Raw genomic sequence first — 15,320 nt, 5'->3', positions numbered from 1 at the left:
CTCTCTCCTCTGGGAAAACTCTCTATGACCTCATCCAACTCACTCCAGAATCTCTCCTTCACTTCTAACTCACAGCCAACCTGTGGCGCATACCCACTGACTACATTCACCATCACCCCTTCAATTTCTAACTTTAGGCTCATCATCCTGTCTGAGACTCTTTTCACCTCTAGAACACTGTTTACAAACTCCCCCTTCAGAATCACTCCTACCCCGTTTCTCTTCCTATCAACACCATGATAGAACAGTTTGTATCCTCCTCCAATACTACGTGCCTTGCTGCCCTTCCACCTTGTCTCCTTCCACCTTGTCTCCTGTCCATGTATGTAATTCCCATTCGTTGAATTACGTAGTTTACTAGTATTTTAAATTTTAAACTATTTAAAATACTAGTAAACTACGTAATTCAACGAATGGGAATTACATACATGGACAATGTGGACAATGCACAAATTGTATGTAGCAGCAGTGTGACGTGGCCTTAAGCTTCTCTCATGTACCTCTTCAGTGCACACTGTCCTTGCATTGACCACACCCACCTCAAATGGTAACAGTTACACAGCAGTGGCTCCACAGTGGACAGTTCGAAAACAAGCAGAGAGAACTCCCACGGAGCTTTTCAACCACATGTTCCGATCAAAGCTTTTTAATGACAGTTTGACAGAAACTCTACCTCCTTCCCTCCTTATTTTTAAAAACTTCAAGTAATCTCACTTTCCTTTTGGGTCAAATTCCTACCTGAGCACTTCGTTGGGGTTGCCTGAGATGGGGGTCTTCTTTTCTGGAGCTCCGTGGCACTCCGACTTCAGCAAGGTGTGAGGCCCGCGGTCCATCATCATGGCGGAAGTTGCCATTGTGATGATGGCCACGCCATCTCGAACGCGCGCCTCCAGACCGTAATCCCACTCGTCATAGGATACAGAGAGAAGACCTGAGTGGATACAGCAAAGAAATGGGAAAGGAATTGATCAGAGGAAAGAAGATCAATCAGGAACAGAGTCTCAATAACTGGATGTTTTGTCCATTAGTCCATGTAATATCTGATTCTGTTGGTCTTGACTTGAATGTTGTTCTTTGATGTTTGTTGTAGTTCTCCTTTCTTTGTACCTTCCAACCAGGGTCCTTTAATAAGGATGCCTATTCTGTGGCTATAAAGATGCTTAGAATAAAAACATCTATTTGAACAGATAACTCAGCAATCATCTAACAAAACACAGCTCCAGCTTTCTCATGCACTTTAGTTTTATTATGTTTACATGTTAAAAGTACTTGAAAATATCAGAAATTCCTTTTATGATTTTGGTCACGATTTAGCTGCTCTGCCATAAAATCTATCATCACCAGATAATAGAATTTCAAATGAGTCTTGTGGAAAATTCCAACAAAGAGATTACATTTTGTAAGTTAAATTATGAGCTGCCTTATATTAAAACAAAATCCCAATAAACTGACCTCTCCACAAATGAAGTTAACAGGCAAAAACTTAAGAAATGCTAATTATTTTTGAAAAAACAATCCAGTAAGATTACACCTCAAACATAAAATCCACATTTTTGATAAACAATAACTGCTAAGTTTCCATAAAAGAACATTAATAACAGCAAAACTTCAAAGCTAAAATAAAAAATGTAGATCTGAATGCACGCTCATGAAAGACTTAAAGTAAAAAACAATATCAATTAAACAGTTGCACAATCTTTCCAAAAGTTATGAATTAACAGTCTACATGCTGTTTGGGAAATAATTTTCAGCAGCTGAGTGCTCTTTGATTTGATACTTCTGCAGCTTTTCTCAAACTGCACTTTAGTGAACAGGCAGGAGGAGGGATAAGTGCAGTCTGTTCTGATGCTATCTGCTGTGCAAATGGACCACTGGAAATAAATATCCTGCAGAGATGGCAGCGAGGCACCCATGATTTACACAGCAGTTTCAATTCATCCCCCCTCTCTTCACCATTCTGAGTGACAGCTGAGACGGAACAGCAACATTTAACCTTAAACTAAAAAAAAAAAAATTGATCACCTTGTTCAAGTCCTGGGTTGTGTTTGAAGTTCTTCTTAAGTTCTTGCCCTCTTTATGCAGCACATGTAAAGTTCTGTCTATAATTCCACTCCATTGAGCTCATGGGGTTCAGTGGCTCTCCCGGGAATACTTTGACACTCAGAGGAGATGAGGATCGAACAGTGATCGCTGAGCCATTTTTAATTATCCCAGGGTTAAGTAATGACACGTAACGTAACCATTAACTGATCACACATCCTTGAATAATTAGGCCTGCCTAACAAGAGCTCAAAGTCTTCAGTATTCCAATCAGAAAGTCATTTACAGGCATGAGAAAACGTTTGTGCCCCTTTTTTGGGATTAAATGTTCATAGTGAGTATAAAACAACAACACAAACAAATAGACAACATTTAACAAACAAGTGTTTAACAGAAGTTAAATAAACTTAAAAAAATAGTAGGATGATTTCTATTTTAGGATGCACGGTGGTGTAGTGGTTAGCGATCTCACCTCCCAAACCAGAGCGACGAGGTTCTGGTTTGAAACCCAGCTGGGACCTATCTGTGTGGAGTCCACCTTGTGGATCTATGGGTTTCTCTCGGCACTCCAGCTTTCTCCCACAGTTCAAAAACATGAGTGAGTGAGTGAGATAGTGATGTGTGTGTCCGTTGCGTGTATGGTTGTGTGTGTGCGTTTGTGTGTGTGTGTCTGGTTGTGTGGCCCTGTGACCGACCAGCAACCTGTCCAGGGTGTACCTCGCCTTCAGCGAACAGTAGCCGGGACAGTCCGTGACCACGACAGGGATACAGAGGGTTAAGAAAATGGATGGATGGATGGATGGATGGACGGACGGACGGACGGACGGACGGACGGACGGATGGATGGATGGATGGACTTTTATTGCTCTAACACATTCTAGAACCACGTTTAAAAAGATTTGAAGATGATTAGCAAGATCTCCTTATTTGCTATTTTGTTAATGTAAAAGGTTGTACTAATTAGTTATTTAAAAACATCTTTAACCCTTGTGCTATCCTAGGCACTTTAACGTTGGGAGTTGGGTCATCTAGACCCACTAGACAGTGCGCTGAACCTTTTTTCTTCAATGATTGGTGATCTTCACTGGTGTCCATGGATTACATGAAATCTTTCCACCTTTATCCACCTTTGTCATGGTAGGAATAACACGTCAACAAAAAATAACCATATTTCTTTAGGCTATTTCCTGTGAATATAAATTGCAAAATTCACCAACAGAGGAAACAAATTGTGGCCAAATGATCTATATGAAGGTTTCAGTGTCTTCTGTTAGCCAAAGCTCAAATAGATCAATAAAGGTGCCTTTTTTAATGTTCTGGGTTTAAACACCAAAAGGTTTTTTTCTCTTTAGGTTTACAGTGATGTACTTTTTATAACCACAGCTGTTTTGTTGAATTTCAAACCGAATGTTTTTTTTTTTTTGTTCTGGAACAAATGCACATAAATCTATGTCTAATCAAAAGAGGCTTTCTCTTGTCTTCTCTTTCTTTTTCCTGTACACTGACACCTTCATCCTCCTCATCATTAAAATAATTCCTTCAAGGGAAATAGCTGAAAGATCTCTTGGAAGTGAATCTTCTGGAAAATTTACCAAAAAAAGTCAGACTACAGTGCTTAGAGAAACATACATTTTAAATATGAAGGAAATTTATGATTTGATTAGAAGGAAAGCCAACAAATAGAGCTTGGGTTGAAAGTGGCCAGAAAGAAAGAGTCTGGTTTTAAAACCTCTGTGACAGACAAGGTTTGAAAACCGGATTTGTACGTACAATTAGATACGTTTGATATAAAACACCAAAATTCATCCAAGCTCATCTTAACGTGCTACAAAGAAAACACAAAAGAAACGTCAACATAACATTGTAACAAAGTAACAACGTCAACACTAGGGAAAAGTTTAAACTGGTAAAGATTTTTATGATCTAACTCAGACATATTTTATTCCAGATAGGCATAAATGTAATCAAACAACATTAACAATGATTAATGTGTTGCATAATATAAATATTATATTATAGTAACATCAAGGAAATTGTCTGAAAACCTGTTAAAGCCCCAGCAGGAGCAGAGAGAGAAGGAAAATAGTGGGATGGTCTCATGAGTACTGAGCCCGTGTCATGACATTAAGATATAAAAATATATCTTGTTCCCACAGATTAATATCTCGTTCGCACGAAATACTATTCCGTTCCCACAAGATACTATCCCGTTCCCTCGAAATGATAAAGTGCAAACGCAATAATTATGTCGTTCGAACGCAATAATTAATCTGTTCGAATGCAATAATTATTCACGTCATTCACGCCAATATGCTCTCTGTACGCCGGCAAAAGCCGCTTCAGCGGTAACGTCCGTGTCTCTGTGACCCATATTCGTTCAAAAAAGGAACATGAAAAAAACAAAAATGATCACTTTATTACTGTCTCAATGAATATAAGAAAAATATCAAAACATTTATGATAACTAGGCTGCTTTGTCATACGATAGTCAGTTAGCATGTAATAGCCTTCGAATGTAAAGCGACTGACTGCTAAAGTTAATAAAAGACAAGTCCTGAATATTATCATTCCTATTCGACCCTAAACTACAATATCAGCTGTCTGACAACAGACCAGCCAGTTGCCCAAAAATGCCGGCATACATCAAAGAGCTCTGCGGCGGAGCTAGAAGTAGCCTAGCAGGAGCTATCGTATGACAAAGCAGCTTAGTTATCATAAATCTTTTGATATTTTTCTTATATTCATTGAGACAGTAATAAAGTGATCATTTTTGTTTTTCATGTTCCTTTTTTGAACGAATATGGGTCACAGAGACACGGAAGTTACCGCTGAAAGCGGCTTTTGCCGGCGTACAGAGAGCATATCGGCGTGAATGACTAATGACGTGAATAATTATTGCGTTTGAACGGATTCATTATTGCGTTCGAACGGATTAATTATTGCGTTCGAACGACATAATTATTGCGTTGTAATAATTAAAGGTTTCATATTTTATAAAATCTTCTATGCCCTAGGACTGCACCCCTCTATTTGATAACCTGCACAATACATATTCAAATTAAGTTAAAAAATGAATAAAATCATTGTTTGTATTTGCTCAGTTGTGCATAACTTTGAGTCAACAAATGAAGCCTGAAGAACAAAACAGATCTGTCAGGAGGTTGAAGTTGACTGAAAAAAATCCGAAATGCGTAAAACATAATCACAGCTGAGTCCCGACGTAGCTCCAGAGGCTTTTGTGACTTCCAAAAATAGATAATTAGGGATTTGCCTGTTAAATGTCACTGGGTTCAGGATCACAGTTCTCAGTAAAAGTCAGTTTATCTTGCAATCCATCTGTCGGTCAGTTGGTCTGCTTTTCTCTGACAGCATACGACCACATGTCAGGCAGTCCACTATCATGTCAGTGGTCTTAAATAGACAGGCAGCCTGGCAACCTGCCCTCCTCAAGGGGCTTTTGCACTGACAGCTCAGCTCCTCCAGGACCACATTTTAAAAAATCACACACTGTTGACACTTTTCCTACACTTGCTCCCATCGCTTGTTCGCTTTTACACACATTCACTTGTATTATTTCATGGGGACGAATCCAGGAACACTTTTGCATGTTTGTGTGCACCGGAAACAAGTGCTCTCCCCTGCACCTCCGTCAAGACAACCTTTAATGTCACAACAGGAAAATGTTAACCAGCAGCATGAAAATGGAAGTGCATCATCGCACGTCTGCAAAGACAGGTTCAGCTGCCGCTTCTCTTGTTCAAGAGCCAGCTGTTTTTTTTCCCCTAACACACACATGCACACTTTTTTTTTAATGTAGACATGGAAAATCCATTCTTGGGCAAACCGATTGAAGAAGGTCAAAGAAGATATTTTTGGACTCGTCTTGTTGTGGATGATGTCAGAGGCTGGATGTTTTCGTTAGCACACTGTGCACAACATTCGTCTGCAAGTCTAAAGAACAAAGATGGAAGCAATGCCAGGAGAAGTGAGAGAAGAGAGAGTGGTATAAGAAGGGCAGAGAGGGAAAGGAGAAGAAAGCAGCAGTAACCCAGATCCAAATGCAGTGAAAGTTGAGGAAAATGCTCCAGCAGGAGAGGATTTGAGGCATATGAAAGATGTAGTGATGCCCTAAAATAGAGGACAATCAGAGGGACTGAGAGAAGAGGGTAGAGATGTGACTCTTCAATTCCAAACTGACCAAACTTTTTCAATCAAATTACTGGATGAACCTACACCACAATTTAGACCCACTTAGCAGGTGCATATTTAACTAACCTACGGTTTTTGACTATCAGTTTAAAAGGTTAAAGCCCTTTACTGCTCCATAAAGTGACTAAAATTTGGTCACAGACCAAGACCCCCACTATAAAAAGTCACAACAACTGACGTTCTAACTAGAGATGTCTCAATGTGGTTTTTTGGTCCCAGACCGATTATCTGCTGGGTCAAAATCGGCAGATTTTGAGTATCAGAACACAATACCCAATTGTGTAACAGTACTCAACACAATAAAAAAATAATCAAAATATCATAAACAGATCCAGGCAGTCCCCAATTTTTATTTCACAAACTTTCTTTCATCATTTAACACCTTAAGTCTCTCAAATCAACTTTTGATCTGTTAAAAATTGTCACACTGGTCTTTTAATGATGATTATGCTTTTTTAGGCAAAATCAATAAATATTTTTCTGTTCTAAGACATAGGTTCTGCAGAGCAGCTGGAGTTCATTGGAAATTTGCAGAACTGTTGGTACGGAGTAAGCCTGCCCTCACCTCCTGTCATCCATCTGTTTAAGTATTCTTCCACTAGTTTACAGCCCCTCACACCCCCAACCCAACATTATCGGTGCAACAAAAAAGGTGTGCAATATTGGAACTATCCAGTAGCACAGTTTTGAGCCAGATTTTAGCTCAGACATGGAAAATGAAGACATTAATGGATCTAGCCACCTACAAATGGATGAATCAGAATAGAGTGGAGCAGGGAGCTTGCAGCCCAATTTGTGAATACATCCAGGATCCTTTGATCTTTTTGCTCACGGTGTTCTGTGAGAATTTTTTTTGGGAATAAGGGGTCCGAGGCACCACTACTCAGGGATACTCACCACTAGTCAGGACTATTAAGAATTTGTAACAATATAAATTAATCAAACCTGTTCCCATTGCATATTTGACTCCGGCCAAGGAGAAACTTTATCAATGGCTTTGTTCATAATTTTATGGACGTAATATCTAGGCACAGCCAGAGGTCAGAGGGAGTCTGGCTTGGGGACCACAGGATTTCAAATTTTTTCTTTGCAGATGACGTTGTTCTATTGGCTTAATTGAACTAGGATCGTCAGGGTGCACTGGGGCAGTTTGTGATCAAGAGTGAAGCGGCTGGAATGAAATCAGCACCTCCAAGTCAGAAGCCATGGTTCCCAACCAGAGAAGGGGATCTACTTGGAGAGCTTCTACTCGAAGTGAAGGAGTTAAAGTATATTTGGGCTTTTTCACAAGTAAGGGGAGGATGGAGCACGAGGTTGACAGGTGAATTGGTGCAGCAGCTGCAATAATGCAGTCACTGTATTGCACTTAAAAGCAGCAGAGCCAAAAGGCTATGCTCTCAATTGACTGATCAACATGGTCAAAACATTCTGGGTCATGACCGAAAAGATAAAACCCTGGATGTAAGTGGCTGATAGGAGTTTGTCCAGGGTGCCCTAGAGAGACTATCTTTCTCTGTGTGCCTGGTAGCACATTGGAGTGCTTCCTGCAGAACTACAATAACTTTCTGTGGAGAGGGTGATCTGGGCATTACCACTTTCTCTGCTGCCCTTATGACCCAACTCTGGAAAAGTGGTAGAAGATGGATGGATACGCTTTTTGCTTAATATCTGTCATTATGTCTAATTTAATTTGTGCCATTAAAAATTACTCCTAACTGGTCTGTTTGTGTGTACACTGCACACAAACTACATGCAATTATGTCCATAGTAACATAAATCAAAAGAAAGGTTGGGCAATTTGAGTAAGTGATGTGGCAATGCATCAAATTTACAGACTGGAACCCTCATTTAGAAGAAGCTCACACATCAACAGTAGTGGAAAACACCATGGCTGCCAAACGTGCAGTTTGATTATATTCCCCTGTTATTTTTCTCTATCAAATTAGGCCCAAAAGCAATTGCACATTTCACAGACAAATGAATGCAGAACTTACACAAAAGCAAAAAACGCACTCCCTGGAGCGAACTCCCATTTAAAGTAAATCAAGCGCAGATGTCAACAAGCAGGCAAAGGTAAAAAGTTTGAGTTATGGGCCCTGAACGGTACAGCGATCTTAAAGATTCGCTTGGCAACCATTCCCCGGGGACAGACAGTGGCATAATATCTCACCTTCACTGTAAATCAACAAGCCAAACACCAATAAACTATTAGTGACATGCTTGGCGTGCAAATAATACCTACACTACACCAGAGTCTGCCACTGTGGGGCATGAAGTCATGAAAAGCCCCAGCAAGATCTCCTCCCTGGCTGGGTTTGGTGCAGACTGGAAGCTGGCCTTTCTAAAAGCGTTAAATCCAACAAAACTTTAGGTTGACAGACAGAAAGCGTGAGCAGGTCTGGTGGTTAATGCACCTTAATTTAGCCACCACTTTGGGTCCAAGTTTGACCTTCAAAGGTTAGAGGGACAGCCAAAGGTGTAAAAAGAAGAGATGCAGGCAAAGAGGTTTTAAAATAATGCTTGAAAAGGTCACTTTGTTTTATGACACACTGTGAAAAAAACACTGACTTAAAAAAAACAACCATCGGCTTTCACTGTGTGGAACCAGGATTCTTCTGTATAAGTAAAATATCACTTTTGACAAAACAGTTTTACTGCTCAGCAGCAATACCAAGTGAAAGGAACACTTGTACCAAAGACTTCATAAGAGATTATAGATTATAGAAATTTGGTCACATACCTACAGATTATATAGCTGATTTAAAGACGCACTCCAATGAAAACTATGTTTTGGTGTTTTTAACATGTTCATGTGGCATTTTTCTGACGATAGAGGACATAAATAAAGATAATTAAGCTTAAAATGCCCGTTTTGAGTATTGATTAGTTCACCCCTTTCGGAATCAGGAACAGGCACAAAATGGTATTTGAAAAAGACATCGAAGTCACAAGCTCTTTGCTCTGCTTCATTTTGATGCACCCACTTGCAGGTGACTAGATCCATGTACATCTTTGTTTTCCTTGTCCGAGCTGACTCCAAAAACGTACAGCTGAATAGCTCCAATAATGCTCGCCATTTTTGTTGCACAGGTAATGTTAGGTTGGGGATCTGAAGGACGGTAAAGTGGGAGAGAGAGTAAACAAAAGGGATGATAGGAAGTGGGGACAGGCTTACTCCACGGCACCAGTCCCTCCCACAACTCAGAGGTAAATTTCCAATGAACTACTGATGCTCTGCAGAAACTGTACCTGAAGACAACAGTTTTTTATTTTTTATTTTGGCCACATACAGCATTAGCCTAATTTAAAGACCACTGTGAACACTTTCACAATAGATGTTGCAAAAGATGATCTGAGTGTGTCTTCAAGGACTTTTTTCTGCCATTTTTCCACAATTTTTACCTTTACCTGTACCTCACGGGGTCACAGGGCTGCCTGGGCCTATTCCGGCCACTCTTGGGCGAAGACAGGGGACATCCTGGATAGGTCGCCAGTCTGTCGCAGAGCCACATTTCACACACCCATGCAAACTTGCATTCACACCTAGGGACAATTTAGCATGTTTTTGGACGGTGGAGGAAGAAAACCAGAAAAAAAACAGATGCAAGCACAGAGAGAGCATGCAAACTCCACACAGAAGGGTCTTCCATTGGTGTTCTGTTTCAGGTCCCCCAGCCAGACTTCAATCGGGGTCATTCTTGCTGTGAGGCAAGGACGCTAACCACTGCCCCACCAGACAGCCTCTTTCATACGATATAATTCCAATAAATCCTGACCTTTTCAGAAATGGACAAACAGGGTCGGCAATCATCAGACAATAAGTGGGACATGACATTTCACTGTCACGTACAAATCAAGACCACGCCCCTGTTTGTGTGCAAGTTCAATGCCAAATAAAGGTTAAAACAATAAAAAATGCCTGTAAGTCTGTTTTCCTCTGCAGTAAAGTTGGCCCAATTAATATTGGTCTGAAAAGTGACTGGCTTACTTAAACCTGCCTAGCGGTTGCTTGGTGAACTGACTAGGCTCCAATTACTTTCCAAATGGGGTTCATTGTGGAAGAGACAAGTTGCCCTTTGAACAACATTTTATGTAAAGACATGTTCTGTGTTCAATAAGTCTGTTGTGAAAAGAAGGCCAACTCTGATGCTCCTGGGAATCAGCCTAAGTGATGAAGGAGGCTGGCTCTGTGCTAGAAACAGCCTTAGTTGACTGTGCAAAACAAAATGTTTTCAAAGCTGCATGCATAATAAAGGACACAGCAAGTCCTCTGCAGAAAAAAAACAGCATGTGAAATCAGCTGAGGATTCTGTTGCAACATGGACCGCCAAAAATTATCCATCCCTTATCCTGATTAGGTTTTTACCTGTTGGAAACTCTGCTGGCACCACATCCGTGTCTCCAGCTACTAGTGAGGGGACGATCCAGGTGAAGCCATAGCCGGTGATTCCAACGGAGTGGGCAACCTCGAAGATTGTATTGGCCTCCTCTTTGGTGCAGTAGAGCAGAATGACGGGGCTCTGGAGCTTCTTCAGCTGGTTCTGGATTTTTGAATCTCCATCGTCCACAGACATGTCGAGCAAAAGAACCTCCTCGAGTTCCCAGCCCACAAAGCTGTTCTCAATGGTGCTCCGAATCTTTGAAAGACAAAGAAATTTCAGTGAATGTCTGTTTTGAACTATTAATAAGTTAAAAAATACACTTCAAAGCTTAATTAAAGAGGATTACTCCATAAAGTACCCAAAGACTAAAGGGTGGTATGGTTCAGTGAGTAAAATTCCAAAGACATTCACTTTTATAATTCTGTCAAAGCAACAGGTTGATTTCATTTTGTCAAAACATGGAGAACAACTACAATTAGATAATTCTTTCAAGTAGCCAGATTTTTGCTTCAAACACTAATATCTACTCTTTTAATTTTGCATTAATTTTGCAAAATGTCTAATTGTTACACAAAGCATGGATTGCCTCACTTGTATAAGGCTGCCTTTTTTTTAAAGCATTTAAAGCTGTTTCCCATAAAAAAAAGGACTTTTTCAAGCAGACAAATGTGTTATATCTAAAACTAATCCAAGCAACGTGTTTTGTTTTGTTTTTTTTCAAATGAGATTAGTCACTCCCATGAAGGGGACTAGGTGACAAATTCAAGATTTTTTTTGTGTTCAAGTAAATAAATGTTCTGTTGGATGCAGTTTGTGAATCTGTCCATAAAGACACTGATGTTGAAGAATGTTTCTCTTCTGCTCATTAGTTTCTTGTGAAGAAAAGAACAACTTTGATTCAGTGTTTGCAGTTTCTGAAATGTCTTTGTCAGAGATTTTTTGTTCAAGTGACTTTGTAATTCAACGTGGCAGCAAAACTGAAACACTTTAAAACTCAATACTTGTATCAGTTATTTTATAAATGTGCTTCAACCTGGAAGTCAACAGTTTGCCCTTTAAGATGAAAATTTGTTAGGAAACCTTCAATGTCATCAAGTAACATGTGTTGGAGTTCACCGTGCACAGCCAAGTAAGCTGTTCAGCTTTAAGTACGGTAGATCAAAATTAGAAACTACATTTCTGCAAAGTTGCAAAACATGACAAACGACACAAAAAAACACCTTGCAAAAAATTAAATTGTTTTTAACAATAAAATAAGAAGCCGTGTGAACGTAAGCTGTTTGAAGGAGTGATGCAATCAACACATCATGCTGCCATCATTTAAACAATAAAATGTCTGTGCTTTTCTTGCTTTTGCTTGCTCTTGCTTTCTTGTGCTTTTCTTAAGCCTTTGAAAGTAAACTATGGCACACAAAAGAACACATTTTTCATGAAATATGAGTTCTTTTCTCAGCTCATTTCCCCAGAAGGAAGACGACTCGATCGCTGAGGCACCGCCTTTCGCTCCTCGTGGGTGCCGCCCATTTCATGACGTCAACCTAGAGTCAGACTTGGCAGTGTGTCTGTGTTTCACCCACGAAAATAAACATCCAAACTTTTGCAAAGATGGATGTACATATTATGGATATAAAAGGAAAGCATTTTGCCAATCACCACAAGTGTGTGTGTGTGTTTGTGTGTGTGTGTTAGCCTGGGGGCAGTGCTCCCATCCTAGACTCTTCCTGGAAGGGGCTGTTCCCCACTTTGTGACATCACAATGTGGGAACCCACTTGTTTATTTGCTGGTGCTCAGAGAGTAGGGTTGTTAAAGGGGGACTCAGAAATGCGTGAATGGAGCAAAATGACGCTTTGGGGTAGTTTTGTTGTGAGGAATTAACATTATGATACACTTAAAAGCTCAAGAAATTGATTTTACATGATAAAGGCCCTTCAAAAAACTGTTTTTAAAAATGATAGTTGTTGTTGAATTTAATTAAAACATTTGGTGGAAATGCTTTGTCATCAGACTTTACTGGCTAGAAGCAACTTCATGCAAAGACAGAATAAAAAAATTAGAATGAAGTAAAAACGAAAAAATGTATTATAAGAACAATTATTTGATCAAAAGTTAAAAAGAAGCATTGAAAAACTTTGTGCTAAGTAAGTTAAAAACAAATCGGGCAAATTCTATTATATAATTATCTGACAAAAGGAAAAGGAAATAAAGTTATTAAGTAGTTATTTGTTTATTTTTATTTTTTTTTACACACAGGGACACTGTTCTTTTCCTTCCGTGAAAAGCAGAACAGAAGAAAAAAATTGGAATCAAAACCACAGATGGGGTCCCTCCTGGAAAAGATCTTTTAAAACCTTTTTTCTTTATACTGTAATACAATATCAGTTTTGTTATTTCCAGGCTAAAACGTTTCATCATTTTTGTATTTTAATGTCATGACTCAAGTTTAACTGTATCAAAAAGCAGGACTTGACCTTCACAACTCAAAGCAAACACAGATTGTTGTTTTAGGAGAACAGACTTCTTTACTGCACATCAACTAAAATGATGGAGTCCACCTCATTAGGAAGGCAAGATGCTCCAGTAATTAACTTCTGACAAGGCACACCTGTTCACAGCATCAATTTGGTTCATTGCTTTATGAGTCTGAAAGCAAAATGTTGTTTTTTTAGTGAACTTATAGTAAAAATAAATTAAATCTCGATCACACTTTTTTTTTATGTTTTAAAGAAAATATAGCAAAAATGTGTAAATCTGTGATTCAGTGTCAGTCGATGCTGTTACCTTGGTGACAAAGTCCTGGTACCCCGGGTAGTATGTTGTGACGATGGAGAAGATGTACCAGTCGTACTCCTCCATGATGTTGAGAATGACAGAGGCCTGCTGCTCGATGGAGGGGCCGAATTGAAAGAACATGGAGTGGTCATCCTAATAAAAAACAAAGACACACAAAAGAGCAGAGACGGAGTGTAAATGGTGACGCAAAAGCAATGGCCTTATCTTTAATTTAGCAGCTTTGGACACAAAGGACAGCGCTGGTTTTGTAACATTATTGTTGCGAACGTTCATTTAGCTGTCTGTTCTCTTTCGCTCACAGAGGAGAAAGTCAAGAGGACTCCTGTGGACGAGTAATGACACCGGTCATGATTTTCATTACTTCCTTTTATGACTCCTTTAATGAGTTTTGGGCAGGAGCAGCGGACTCAACGCTCCTGTCCTTAACCTCATCAACCAGTTTCATCCATTTGTTTTATTGCAGGTAACAAAGAGACCCTGATGCGGCTGGAACATGACAAACTATGAGGCGCTGGACGTAAACTTACATCAAATCAAGATTGGCTTAAATGTTATCAGTTGTGTTAAACTTATTATAGATGTGCTACATTTTCCTCACATTTAAGGAAGAAAAAAAATGATTTTAGTTTTTAGTTAGAAGCTAAATGTTTAACACAAGTACTACATTTAATGTTCAAATGTAAACATTACAGATAAACACCATTGCTGGGCCCCGCCCTTTAAAGAAGCCTGAACAAAATGCAAAGAAAAGCAGCAAAGGAAGAAGCTGCTGGGTCTGTTCAAGTGAAAAGACAAAATTGTTTCGATTTTATGTTAAAATATAATTTTGATTTAAACGTTTAAATATGTGGTTTAGTTTTCCAAATAAGATTTATGTTTAACATTTGAATTACATTAATATTTTACACTTGTCATTTGAAGTAAACAATATTTAGGATCAACATTTGGATTTATTCTTTTATTGTTTGCATTTACATTTAACATTTAGAGGGGGCCTAGGTCTGGGTCTCCCTGTACCGGTCCTCAGCCTGGATAAAATACAGGGTTGTGTCAGGAAGGGCATCCAGCGTAAAAATCTCTACCAAACCAAATGTGTGACTTGGTAAAAGTTGATCCAGTGTGGCGACCTCTGAAAGGATAAGCCAGAAGGTAAATAACATTTGACATTTAGATCAAATGTTTACAAAAAATTAGAAGTACGTTTACAGATTTGAATGTATTTAAATATACATTTAAACGTAACATTTACATAAATATTTAACTTTTTCATTTTAACATTTAACATTTTTACATTAGGATTAACATTTGTACAGGTATTTAGTTTTTAAAATGGGCACGCTTTGCCAAACAGTATTTGTTTTGATTTTTGCACTAATTTCTGGCTTAAATGTGGTGAAATGCAGCAAATTTGTCTGGATTTTATACATGTGAGCTACCTTTAAATAGCTGAAGACATGCACCAAACCCTTTCTGTCAACTACATTAAACGTAATATTCTGCTTTCAGGAAGACGAGGATCTCATACACGACCACACAGCACTGCAGTCAGACGCTTCAGTAAACATCACTTCCTCACTGACATCCAGGCTGTGCCACCAGCTCTGATGGCAGAATGTTGAGCTCGACAGAAGAAGAGGAGGAGGTGAGAAATACTAGTCTAGACGTGGTTTTGCAGTTCTGCATCATTATCTTGTTTGTATGTGAGTCACTTTGTGCAAGTCCAACTCCTGTGAACACAGTGTGCAGTCGCTTGTTTTTATTTTCCTGCATCTTCATGTTGCTAATGTGGCAAATTATGTGAATGAGGATCCAGTGTTTTGCGACTTCCACAGCACGCGAGCAAAATCAGATATAAGTAGAATTTCACCCACAAAGGATGGATTATATTAGCCTCTTTG

At 39.2% G+C, this 15,320-nt stretch overlaps 1 protein-coding gene across 3 annotated transcripts in view; it reads right to left on the bottom strand.

The window, feature by feature from the left end:
* The window catches only part of grin2b (glutamate ionotropic receptor NMDA type subunit 2B), a 157,145-nt gene that overhangs the window by 63,519 nt on the left and 78,306 nt on the right, over nucleotides 1-15,320 (bottom strand). For all 3 annotated transcript variants that reach the window (XM_020705461.2, XM_020705462.2, XM_004071951.3), the window contains exons 5-7: nucleotides 13,411-13,554; nucleotides 10,616-10,886; nucleotides 739-931 (exon numbers count right to left, since the gene is read on the bottom strand). In XM_020705461.2, the coding sequence (XP_020561120.1) occupies nucleotides 739-931; nucleotides 10,616-10,886; nucleotides 13,411-13,554 (608 nt within the window). The remainder of the gene's footprint in view (nucleotides 1-738; nucleotides 932-10,615; nucleotides 10,887-13,410; nucleotides 13,555-15,320) is intronic.

The sequence above is a fragment of the Oryzias latipes genome, chromosome 8 (genome assembly GCF_002234675.1).
Source record: "Oryzias latipes chromosome 8, ASM223467v1".
NCBI classification, from domain to species: domain Eukaryota; kingdom Metazoa; phylum Chordata; class Actinopteri; order Beloniformes; family Adrianichthyidae; genus Oryzias; species Oryzias latipes.
The sequence above is the reverse complement of the archived record's forward strand: the minus strand, read 5'-3'. Positions and strand labels throughout refer to the sequence as shown.